Raw genomic sequence first — 12781 nt, 5'->3', positions numbered from 1 at the left:
TTTTTTGTTTGGTCAGGATCATTCAGGAGGTGGAAATCTTGCCCCAAATATCAGTAACACTACTAAAACTACTGCATAAAATCACCGCTAGTACCAGTCACAGAATTAATTAGGTTGGAAAAGACCTCTGAGATCATCGAGTCCAACCCATGACGGAACACCACCTTGTCAGCTAAACCATCACACTAAGTGCCCCATCCAGTCAGTCTTTCCTTAAACACCTCCAGGGATGGTGACTCCACCACTCCCCGGGACAGACCATTACAATGTCTAATAATCACCCTTTCTGGGAAGAAATTCTTCCTATTGTCCAACCTGAACCTTCCCTGGCCACTTCCTCTCATCCTGTCGCTTGTTGCCTAGGAGAAGATATGGAACCCCACTCGGCTACAACCTCCGTTCAGGTAGTTGTAGAGTGATAAGATCTCCCCCGAGCCTCCTTTTCTCCAGGCTAAACAACCCCAGCTCCCTCAGGCGCTCCTCAGAGGACTCGTGCTCCAGCCCCTCCACCAGCTTCACTGCTGTTATCTGGACAAGTCGATCTAGAAACAAACGAAAAACAGGGCAGGCACGTTTTCTCTGTGCCGAAGAGGACTGCGAACGCCGCCGTTTCGTCACTCCCCAGCAGCCTTCGGCAGGCCCCGTGCGGGCGGCGGGGCGGGCGCAGCGCGCTGGGCGGAACGGGGAATCCTCCCGGACAGGGCGGAGCAGGGCCGCCCCGCCGTGTCGTGTCGTAGCGGCGCCGCCGGGCCGGGAGGCGATCGCCATGGAAACCCCGGCCCCGCCCCTGCCCCCCCGGGTGCCGCCGGGAGAGCGGCCGGAGCTGCCGCGTCCCTCCTACCCGAGCAGCGCCAGGTAGAGCGCGGGGCGGGGGCTCCCCCGGGCCGGGCGGGAGGAGGGGCGAGGGGCGGCTGGCGGAGGGCAGGCCGGGCTCGCTCCGCTCCGCCGCCGCAGCCCCGCCGGGATCCCACCCGGTATCCCACCCGGTGCCGGGTGCCCCCAGCGATCCGCCCCTGGGCCCCCGGCGGCGGCCCCCGGGAGCGGAGCCCGGCCCGCCTCAGTCCGCCGGGGCGGAGCTTGTCCCTCGTCCCCGCTCCTGCCGGAGAGGCCCTGACGTGTTGCCATGGCCGAGGGGGCCGCGGCGGCCCCGGCGTGCTTCAGCGAGGATGATTTTTACTGCCCGGTGTGCCAGGAGGTGTTCAAAACGCCCGTGAGGACCGCCAACTGCCAGCACGTGTGGGTATCCCGGCCCCTCGCCCCTTCCCAAGCCTTTTCCTCGCCTCCTCCGGTTCTCCGCCCTGTGCTCCTCTGCTCCCCCCCGCTCGGACCCTCGGCCTGGAGCCTCTGGCTGTGAGGTTGACGAGCCCAGTGCTGCCCCATCCTCCCTTCGCCTCTTTCCTTTGTAGCCGACGAGGACCGGTCACTGAGGAAAAGCCCCCGCGGCGGTCTGGTCGGTGGCGGGGGAGTTTCACTGCACCCTCTAACCTAACTCGCGTTTTTTTCACTTCATGGTTTTCCTCGTTCCTTTTCGAACAAGGACTGTAGTATGAGTTGTTCTTTCTTTTCAGCTCGTCTATTCAGCATTTTTTTTTCCAGAGGGACGCTTGATTACAACGTGCTACTTCGTAGAAAAGCAAAATAGTTTTGGCAGCTGGTGCGTGAGGAAAGAGAGAGCTGCAAAAGCTGGTGGACTGAGGTCTCTGGAAACCCGTGCTGAATGAAGCTTTGCAGTGTTTCTGGTTCTGCTTAAGGACAATAAACAGGAATTCCTCTGATAAGATTGTCCAATATCACGTGCTTGCTGCACCATTTAATTTCTAATTAATGATCAGTCTGGTGTGCAGCCATACTAGTCAATAAATAATAAGGGCTTTACCTAAAGTGCATTGCCAAGTTCCCCTGATTTCCATATTCTTCGTCATAAGCACCATTGTTTCATTTTTCTCATAAAGATTTGTGTTCAGTAGATATATGTGATACATCTTTTTTTTCCTAACAATCACCTAGCTCTCTTCAAGGACAAAGTATCTGTTCATTTTGCTAACCTTTGTTTGTGGTAACTTTTTAATTTAGGTTTTGCAGGAAGTGCTTCTTGACAGCTATAAGAGAAAGTGGAACACATTGTCCTCTCTGCCGGGGGAGCGTGACTAAAAAAGAAAGAACGTATCCCAAAAGGGCTCTAGATGTTGAAAACAGTATGAAGAAAGCTTCTGGGGGCTGTAGATGCTGTGAGAAGCAGGTAGAGTAAAACTTTAAAAAAAAGTTGAATAAATTTTTCATATGTTTGTCCAGGCACACTTTTAGTGTGTGCCATTCTTGTCTTGGGGCTAAAGAGCCTATAGCATTTTGAACTTAGCTTTGTATGGCTTGTGCATATGCTAGGCATGCAGTGCCTAGCTATACCCAACAGATGTAAACTGAAAGAGGATCTTGAATTGTCAGTAAAGGCATTTTTAGTGGAGTGCCAGTTTTTCCAAAAAAGAGATGGGAAAACTGGATGTAGCTATAAAACTGGCAAAAGAAAAGTTAGGGAGATGAACATGAAAGTTGCAGATACATGGAAAACCTCAGAAACTTTCAGTATGGAGATGAAAGTGCTTAGAGCCTCTATAAAATTTAATTTAAAACAAATGGAAAAAGCGGCTTGATTACTTTCAGTGCACATACAATCATACGTAACTTCCTCCTTCCCCATCAGTCTTTTTACATTCCCTTTGTTTCTCTTGTCAAGGGGTCATTATTTTCAGAACATTAGGTGAAATCTTGACCTCCCCCCACTCAACCCAAGACTAATCTTTCTTCTGGTATAAATGAATGCAGAATTTCAGCCACACATTTTGTTTGTAACAGATTGCATCGAACCCAGGTAGTTTTCATGTTTTTTTCGTTTCACTTGGGACTTACTTCTGCCAATGCGAAGATTAGTGCTAGTGGAAACCTCATCTGCTTGCTTTGTTCCATGTGATTCATTAGGATGAAAAGCGGGGAGAAAGAAACTGATAGGAAGTTAGTAAACTGGAAGCAAGAACCAAGCAAGAATTTTAATGGAATTCAGGCACAGGCATGTGAGATATGATCTTGTTCAGCCTCTAAACCTGTGAGCACCTTCTGACAGTGCTGTTGGACCTGAAATTCTGATTTAGGGCATGTCCAACCCAGCTGTCTTCTGACAAATCTAAGCAACTTGTTGTCTTACCTTGAATTAAAGGTGGATAAGCAGCGTTAAGTTGGTGTTCATTCACCTATTTTTTTGCCTCCCCTCTAAAAGAGAAAAGTAACACACCTAATGCAAAAAAAAAAAAAAATAGAAGTTCCTCTGCATGAGGTAACAGCAGGCCAGAGAAAGATGAAGGAGCAGTGGTTCTTATCCCATCCTCATGGCCCCTCTCGTTGTAGCTCATCAGTTATTGATCCTGGACCTGGGAGGTGTAGTTTCAGTGACTTTGTTTCAGTTAAATGACATTTACTCACACCTTTACCCCTGAGAGAGCCCTCAAATGCCTGGCGGAGTGGAGAGTGGCAGTGTTCTCCAGTCTCACAGAGTGACAGAGGCTCTAAGCAAAGAGGAATCAAAGATGTCCTGTTGGTGAAGAAAGTGTTCATGCTCAGAGGGGAGACACAAGTTCTGGTTTCTGCTGCATATGATGTCTACAAAATTCCTGCATGTCTTGCTTTCTGTTGGCAGAATTACCTCTTCCTTCTATCCTTGGATTGTTCAGTATGATTTCAGTAATTTGGCATTTCATTTTCAGGTTAGATTTTCGTGGATGAGACAGCATTATAAAACCTGTAAGAAGTATCAGGATGAATATGGTGTTTCTTCAATTATTCCAAACTTACAGATTTCCCAAGATTCAACAGGGAACAGGTAATCAGGGTGTTCTGTGTATAACAGTTCATCTTTTTCTTTCCCCACCCCCTCTGCCCGTGGAAAGTATTTTTTTCCAGGGAATTCCTTCTTTTTGCAGTAATTATTGTCCATATTTTTGTGTTTCAAGTATGAGTTTTTCCAGGTCTTTTTCTTTATTCTTAGCAGACAGAAGAAAACCTTTCTGCATGATGGCTTTGGAATGTCTTGTAGAGACTCTCCTAAAAAGTATTTGGTATTTGTAGCTTTCCTTGCCTTGACAGCATTTGAGCAGCTTACTTTGTAGCATCTTTCATAATATTTACCTCCGGGGAAGTTCCTGTCTATTTTTATTCCCCCTCCCCTTCCTAAGTTTGTTTTAGTGGCTATCCTGTTTCAAAAAATTACTGTGCAAGCTTTTGATTTCTGATTGAATTTATTTTGAATAGATCTCTTATGAAATGTGTAAGGAACTCCAGTGTGTTACACACCATAAAATCAAATGACACCACTTGTTTTCAGGCAGTAAAGTTAAAGAACTTTTTTTTTCATACATTCTCACTGATGGTTGAGGTTGGGGATTTGGGGTTATTTTTTAAGAACTTTTTTTACATGCTAGTTTTACAGAGCTTTTTTATATATATCCTGTCCTTTATTTAGTTTATTTTGCCATCAATTTTCTATTTTTAGCAGTCTGAACTTCTCTGTTTGGTTTTTAACCCATCAGTATATTGAAAGTCAAAGCTCTTACCAGAATTAGCTGCAGCAATGTTTCGCCAAAGTGTGTGGATATTATATCACTGTTTATTGAGTATGCAACAGTAGAATACCCATGCTTAGAATATCACAGATGTATAAAAAAATTTACCATGGCCTTATCTGTAACTGTAAATATTCATATTCTTAGTAGGATCAGCATGTTTGGACAGTTTCTTCTGGCTTAGCTAGAGGTGCATATGCAGTCAAATTTACTTTCTAAAATGTTCCTCTCTGTTACTTTTACTTTAGAAAATAAGTTTGTTTTGTGCTCAGCATAAGAAAACTTTCCTTGTTGTAGTTGAAAGTTGTAAATTATTTCTGTAAACACATGGAAGTTAAATCCTAAGTCAAAAAACTTAGGAAGTGCTACCTGTCTTACATTCATGTAGGTCATAATGGTTTTTGAGTTACTTGGCTGTCATCTCCATTACCATTCTTGTTGACTGAATGTTTGTTGTATTAGATACCATTTTCCTGTAAAGTTGTGTGATAGTCCACTGAGGATCACCATGGTAACTAAATTATCCATGCAAATGTGATGCCAGTCTACAAGAAGGATCAGAAGAACGATCCAGGGAGCTACAGGCCTGTCAGACTGACCTCGGTGCTGGGGAAGGTCATGAAACAGATCATCCTGAGTGCCATCAGGTGGCACGTGCAGGACAACCAGGGGATCAGACCCAGCCAACACGGGTTTACGAAAATCAGGTCCAGCTTGAGCAACCTGATCTCCTTCTGTGACGAAGTGACCCTTAGTGGATGAGAGAAAGGCTGTGGATGTTTTCTGTCTAGGCTTCAGTAAAGCATTTGACACTGTCTCCCACAGTACTCTCCTGGAGAAGCTGGCAACCTATGGCTTGGACAGGTGCACTGTCCTCTGGGTAAAAAAAGACTGCCTGGGTGGCTGGGCCCAGAGTGTAGTGGTGAGTGGACTTACATCCAGTTGGCAGCTGGTCACTAGTGGTGTTCCTCAGGGATCAATTTGGGGCCAGTCCTGTTTAATATCTTTATTGATGATTTGGATGGGGGGATCGAGTGCACCCTCAGTCAGTTTGCAGATGACACCGAGTTGGGTGGGAGTGTTGATCTGCTGGAGGGTAGAAAGACCTTGCAGAGAGACCTTGGCAGATTGGATTGATGGGCTCAGGACAAACTGCATAAGGTTCAACAGGATGAAGTGCCAGGTCCTGCAGTTGAGTCACAACTGGCCACTGCTACAGGCATGGGGAAGAGTGGATGTAAAGATACCTGGAGGAAAGGGACTCAGGTGCTGGTCAACAGCCAGCTGAACATGAGCCAGCAGTGTGCCCAGGTGGCCAAGAAGGCCAGTGGCATTCTGACGTGCATCAGCAATAGTGTGGCCAGCAGGACTAGGGAAGTGATTTTCCCACTGTGCTCAGCACTTGTGAGGCTGCACCTGGAATCCTGTGTTCAGTTTTGGTCCCCTCACTACGAGAAGGACATTGAGGTGCTGGAGCGTGTCCAGAGAAGAGCAGTGAAGCTGGCGAAGGGTCTGGAGCACAAGTCCTATGAGGAGTGGCTGAGGGAGCTGGGGTTGTTTATCCTGTAGAAAAGCAGGCTCAAGTGGGACCTCATTGCTCTCCAGAATTACCCAAGAGGAGGTTGCAGTGAGATGGGGGTTGGCCTCTTCTGCCACGTCGCAAGTGAAAGGACAATGGCCTTAAGTTGTACCAGGGAAAGTTCAGATTAGATACTAGAAAATTTTTTTCCACTGAAGAGTGGCATGGGAATAATTTGCCCAGGGAGGTGGTGGAGTTGCCGTTTCCGGAAGTGTTCAAGAGGTGTCTGAATATGCGTCATGTGGGAATATGGTTAAGGGTTGATTATGGTGGTGCTGAGTTGACAGTTGGACTAGATAATCTTGAAGGTCTCTTCCCACCTTGATGATTCTGTGAATCTGTAAATATATTCTGGACATATCTTGATCTACAGGAAAAGTTGTGAAAGTTAAAATATGTGCACTGTATGTTGATTTGATGTTTATGGGACTTGATGGATTTTTTTCCTCTCCCCCATTACAGTTAAACTTTAAAAAATTTTGATAGTGGAGTAAAATACTCTCAATTTTCATTACTGTTTTTTTTTCTTTATTTAAAGTAGCAGGAGTGATGCAATATCTGATAATGGCGAGATGGCTAATAGTCAAATACTTCAAGGAGAAACAAGGTAGGCTGCTTATTTCTCTATAGCTGTTACTAAAGTAGATCCAGATAGTCACAGTTCAAGCTTCTACTGACTTAAAAACAAACCCCCCCCCCCAAACACCTTCAACAAGTTGTTTTTAAAAAATCCTGTTGTTTCTTCTACATTTACATGTATACATTAGAAATTGGGGTTTTTAGTACTTTCTGGAAGGATTTGCAATAAAAGATGTTATCAGAAAGTAAGAACAGGATGTAGCTGCAATTGGAACAAAAGAATTTTGGAACAAAAGAAGCCCTGTTCTAAGAAGAATGCACTTAGACATACAAATACCTTAAAATTGCAAATTGGAAGTAGCACTGGAGCTGCGTTAGATCTGCTACTGTGTCAGTGAGGATGTGGGGTTTTCTTGTTTTTATCAAAACAAGGGAAGACAATTAGGAGATAACAGATGAATTAAGCTCTCTGTAACACTGCTTCTAAAACTCTTTTCTTTGTAATACTGTGTATTTCTATTTACAGTGGACACCCAACCTTCAAATGCCCTCTGTGTCAGGAAGCCAATTTTACCAGACAGCGCTTGCTGGATCACTGTAATAATAGACATCTTTATCAGATGGTTCCTGTGGTAAGTAGAGTTGCTTATGTATGTTTCTTAAGCTATTTTCGTTACAATTATGTGGACAATTTTAAATGTGCAGTAGCTACTCTATATCTGTAACAGTCACTATGGTCTGAGAAAGACAATATACTTCATGCAGTACATTTGTCTTGAGGAGTAACTTTCATGTGAAAACATTTCATGTCCAGCCTGGTGGTCCTAAGGCATTTCTGACTCAGCTGTCTCATTTAACTTGATGTGAAACAAGCTCAGTTTTTGAGCCTGATGCTTAACTCTTCTTAATTTAGTATTTCAGATCTGTTTCTATAGAATCCCATATTTAATGTAACTGTTGTTTCATGGGAAACCTGCAGTTACTTGGAAAGCAATCTAGGATGTAATCAAAGGGTCTGAAGGAGAAAAATCTGTTTGGTTTTCTGCTTGATCAGCTCAATTGTATGAAAATTCTCCCAAAGAATAAGTAGGATGCAGTAATCACTTTCTTTTCTAAACTGACTGAATGTTGGATGGGCATGATAATCTGCCATCCCTAAGAGAAACACTTTAGAAATCCAGCAAGTTGAAATATACGTTTTGAATGTTACACAGTTGAGGAAAAGTGCTCTTGAGAACTATGATTTGATGTTAACATCTCTATTTTGGTAGTGGATGAGTAATAAACTAGTTATTCTTGTAGAGCATGTCTTCAATGCATTCTGTATTACCAATAACCCTTTTTTTTTTTTTATTCTCTCTTTCTCCTCCCCCTCCCAATACAGATCTGTCCTATTTGTGTATCTCTTCCTTGGGCAGATACTAACCAGGTTACTAGAAATCTTGTTGGCCATCTAAATCTAAGACACCGGTTTGATTATGGAGAATTTGTGGTAAGCTTTTTCTTCTTTGATGTGTGGGGGAATAAATGGTAACTTTTTTTTTTCTATAAACAAAAATGCTGAATAAAAAATTTGTACCAAACTTGTTCTCTGGACGTGCTATGTTCCTGCTTTGTATGGAACTCAGAAGTAGACTTGTCTGTTCTTAAACTTTCTGCTCTCAACATGAAGCGCTACTGGGAATAGTTAAATTGCCCCAAACTGACTTAAACCTTTATCTCGGTATTCTCAATGTGGACAATTTATTACTTTTACTGTGTTTATTAGAACAGTTTATTACTGCTGCTTCTAGGGAAAGTAAAATAGGTGCTACTCTGTTTTACTGACATTATTGACCCTTTATGGCAGAAATTGCTAAATCATAATCTCAGGACTCAAAGTGCAGCTTGACTAGCTGGTGTTGCTGCTACAGCCTCTCTTCCAGTATGTTGTGAGAGAGACTGAAAAGAGGTGTGTCGTTAAATTGGTGTTCAGGTTGCCTCCTTTCAGACTTTCTTTGAGTAAATGACCTTGGAGTAGATGCAGAACTACATACACAGATATAGTCAGTGGTTGGTTCCTAAGTCAAGTCAACCTGTTGGCTTGTGGGTTCAGAAAGCTGGAGAGTTTGAGTTGTAGTTTCTGTAGAGTTTGACAGGCCTTGGGGTATGCTTATTAAGCTTTGTGTGGGACAGGCATAGTATTTGAGGCATAAGCATCCTCAATGGTTCGAGATGGCAAAGATGCTATATGTTGTTCTCTGAGTTGAGTGATCTGTGATAAAGGCATGAAGAGCTAGGAGTTTGATAAAGGCAATTAGGCTCTTCACTGTGAGTCCATCTTGCATGTTTGATGACGTAAAACTGGTGATAGGAATTCTGATTTGGGGAAACTGCCAGAATTGCACTAAAAAGATGTATTACTCTGGCATGTTAGCAACCTGGAAGATAGCTTTGGAAAAGTAGCAGGATTAAACACACATCTTTTGTGATGTGTGTTTGCTTTCTCATTTTAAGCAGTATATTCGCAACAATTTATGATTACTGTTTGGGGTTCACATTTTGTTTTCATTAATGGAGAATGTTATGGCTGGTTAGAAGCCCTGTTACAAGAATTGCATGACACAGTCAGCTTTCCTGAGCTGGCTCCATTTCCATATGGAGTTGAGCCAGGGAGAGAAGATGGACCCTTCTGCTTAATGAGCCTTGTCCCACTCATCTGATTCTTCTCCCGTCTCAAGTGTCTCTTGGTATTTGGTTCAATAAAAGATACTGTGCAGCAGAAGCAATCATCTAGTACACATAAAGATGAAGAGTCTTCATGTAGATGCCAATTCCTATGTAAAAATGTGGAAGAGGAATAATTAAACTAATGATTGTGGTACCTCTTGAGTATTTGTCCATTTTGATGATGTTTTCATTTTGTTTAGAATCTTCAGCTTGATGAAGAAGCCCAATACCAAAATGCAGTTCAGGAATCCTGTCATGTGAACTTTTAAAGCAGAGCCCCTTCCATCTTACTGATCATCTGCGAGAAAAATTACTTCTGTTGGTGATCTGAAGTGTATATTAATAAAAATGGTATTCAGTAACTACTTTTCAGGCTAAACTTTTTTTCACACTCACAAGGACTTTTGATAAATGATTTTGCTGAAGCTCAAGCTTGACATCTTTACCGAGATCAGTCCCTGTGGAATTAGGGACCTTTTTGGAACTTCTTGCTCTTGTCTTGATTTTCTCTAACCTTTACTACTCTGTTAATTACATGGTTTCTCTGATTAATGTAGGATATTTTAATTCACCAAAAACAACTTTGAAAGTATCTTTAGAAAGATATCAAGGATGCTCTGTTGCACTGTTGAGTTTGTTTAAGTTCAGCTGTCTTCTAAGGTATCTATGAGATAATAATTTATTTTTTTTCTTTTCCTGCCAAGGACAAATTTTATTTGATGTTGTGATTAATTTTTTACTGTTGCTATGTGACTGAAAATAACAACAGCTTAAAAAATTAATATATTTCTTTTCTACAGATTAACAATGCAGAGCAGGGCTTCTTTCACCTTTCATTGAGAAAGAATGATGCCATTGCCTATGAATAATTACATCTATTTTTTCCGCTTTTGGAGCATAACTGAAATAGAATGCTTGCTTACTAATGTGATGAGTGTGGAGTATTCCTAATACTCTCAACTGCTAAGGAAGATGACATATTTTCTGAGCGATTCTGATGATATAATTTCTGAGCAAAGATGACATGCAAAAGTTATACTCTTTTGGCCTCTGACTGTGATCAGATAGTTTTTCATTTTGTTGGAGCTTTTTAAGAACTCCTGTTGTTGCATTTGGAATTGACTTTTTGGTCTGTCCTGTCTTTCATGGAAGGTTGTGTAGCTAAATAACTAATTGGCTTCATGCCTACCAACACTCAGAAACAAACTTGTTTATTTTGACAAAGCTGTTTAAAACTTGTAGGCTTGAAAAAACAGTTCAGAAGAAAAGACTTGCTCTAAAATAGTTACCAACACAGTTTAAGAGCTCCTATTTTAGATTTCCACATTCCCAGCAAGTCCATTGTTAAAATCGGAGAAAATAGAGCAAAAATGCAATTTTGACTTTAAATGAAAAATCCATTTGTAATGGATTTAATACTAAAGGGGAGGAGGGGAAAGAAGGTTGCACAACATACATTATGGAGGTTTAAACAGAGACTGTTCTGAACATATACCATTTAGGTATAGGACTCTCTATTCTGTGTTGCCATCACCCATTGTCAAGCTATTGTTCTTACTGAGTGTTGCATATGTAGTGGAAAACATCCCCAGTAATTTTCTTAGTCTAGTTGGTGATTTATGTGTAGTAATCAGTTGTGCAGCCAAAGTACAATCTGTTTCTTATGCCCTGCCTCCCATTTGGGCTCCAAACAGAGGGTTTGATTATTCTTTGAATGCTGGGATATTTCATATTCCAAAACTGGTAATGTTGAAATGCCTCATTCTGCAATGTACTGGATTTCAGAACTGAATCTTAGTTCTGCTTTATTGAGTGTTGGAACTAAACCAGAATACGTTGTAACTTGACTTTTCTAGCTTACATTTTTAAGAGTGTAAAACATTCCTGAAGGCATTGCTGGCTGAAGTACAGAGAAAGTTGTCCATTTCAGAAATGGCTGAATGTTATATCCTTTTTATAACAACCTAAAAGTTCTTACATTTTGTTACCGTCTTACTGCAGTATTTTGACAGCACACCACACTTCCATGTTGTATTCCAACTTCCTATTTGCCCCCATACTCTTGTCTGTGTATTCTCACTTGTCTGTCAGCTCTAGCGCTTGTGTGACCACTTGAAGTGGTTCACTGATCCAACAGAAAAGATTATTTAGATTTTTACTTTTACTCTGTAAAGCCAGCTATGAGACAGTGCCTGTGAGACAGAAATGAAGTTCAAGGTAGCCTGATGCTAAAGTTTTACCTTTTTGAAGTAAAAATACATACTGTGGTGATTTATTACTGCATACATTTCCTAAGGAGTTTTAACAGTTACATATAAGTTTAGTTAATGTTTTTAGTTTCGATAAAGTATTTATATGATCTGGCAATAAATGCCTACAGCCAATACAGATTCTGAATGCCTCATGGACACTGGAACTAGTTATTTTTATTACTTGAATATATCTTGAGAATTGCAAATTAAATGACATCTGTTTTAAAACTCTGGGAAGCAATTTTTTATAGCAATAATTAGTTGTCACTTGATGAGTAGTTGCTGAGCATTTTAGTCATGTTTAAATGTTGAGAGACTTAAATACACATTTTAAAGCAACAAATGTGTATTAAAGCAATATAAAGAAAAACCCTTGCAAAATGTTTATCCTCTTTATTTAAAATCTGTATTGGCAGGCGCAGCCTTGCTTAGGATTTTGTACTTTTAATATGAAGAGATTGCATCCAATACATTCGCTAGGTAAGCGTTTAATGAAAATGAAACTATTTAAATATGTTGCTACTGGTCATGATCTTTCTCACTGAAACTCAGACATGCACAAAAAGCTGTGTATATGTGATGGGTGATGCTCAGAACGTGCGATCTTTACTAGAAGATTGCTGTTAAACAATGTTTTCATGTTCACGTTGCATTATGTATGGTTTCAATATGTTATTATGTTTGAGTTGTACCTTCTGTTTTTTCTCCTATTAAAGTATTTTATTTTCTGTTTGTCTTTTTGTTGCATAATAAAGATGATCAGTTCCCTTGGTGCTACTTCTTCCTTTTCAACTGCTTTCTCAAACTTAAATATGTGGTCAGTTGTATGCCTTCACAATGTGAATTATTAGAATGGTGTGTGTCTCCTGGAACTGATGAGTTGTGACTCATCATCCATCTGTGAGCTGACAAGTTACCTTATATCATATCTTAGGTATATCCAGAAAGCAGAAAAAAAGATAAGTTGGCCAAAATTTACTTTTTGCTTCTTTTCTCCCTTCCATGTTTGTATGTTGCTGTCCCATGTCATGTTAATAGAGAAATAATGAGAAATA

General features: G+C 41.3%; 1 protein-coding gene across 2 annotated transcripts; it reads left to right on the top strand.

The window, feature by feature from the left end:
* Positions 1-780: 780 nt before the first annotated feature.
* Positions 781-12499, top strand: RNF138 (ring finger protein 138). 2 transcript variants are annotated; one of them, XM_032698027.1, is made up of 7 exons: positions 781-1236; positions 2074-2239; positions 3753-3868; positions 6728-6793; positions 7292-7397; positions 8150-8257; positions 9675-12499. In XM_032698027.1, the coding sequence occupies exons 1-7, from the start codon at positions 1124-1126 to the stop codon at positions 9741-9743; spliced, it is 744 nt and encodes a 247-aa protein (XP_032553918.1). In that variant the 5' UTR covers positions 781-1123; the 3' UTR covers positions 9744-12499. The 2 variants fall into 2 exon arrangements, with proteins under 2 accessions (XP_032553918.1, XP_032553908.1); XM_032698017.1 differs by having other exon boundaries at positions 788-1236; positions 6725-6793.
* Positions 12500-12781: the final 282 nt, after the last annotated feature.

This window comes from Chiroxiphia lanceolata, chromosome 1 (genome assembly GCF_009829145.1).
Source record: "Chiroxiphia lanceolata isolate bChiLan1 chromosome 1, bChiLan1.pri, whole genome shotgun sequence".
NCBI lineage: Eukaryota > Metazoa > Chordata > Aves > Passeriformes > Pipridae > Chiroxiphia > Chiroxiphia lanceolata.
Note: the sequence above shows the minus strand (reverse complement) of the source record. Positions and strands in the feature narration are given on the sequence as shown.

Bases quoted from the DNA above. Each gene is read 5' to 3' on its own strand.
- RNF138 (XM_032698017.1), top strand. From the start codon at position 1,124: ATGGCCGAGGGGGCCGCGGCGGCCCCGGCGTGCTTCAGCGAGGATGAT. The intron at 2,240-3,752 runs GTAGAGTAAAAC...TTTCATTTTCAG, and splicing joins GTAGATGCTGTGAGAAGCAG to GTTAGATTTTCGTGGATGAG. The intron at 8,258-9,674 runs GTAAGCTTTTTC...CATTTTGTTTAG, and splicing joins TTGATTATGGAGAATTTGTG to AATCTTCAGCTTGATGAAGA.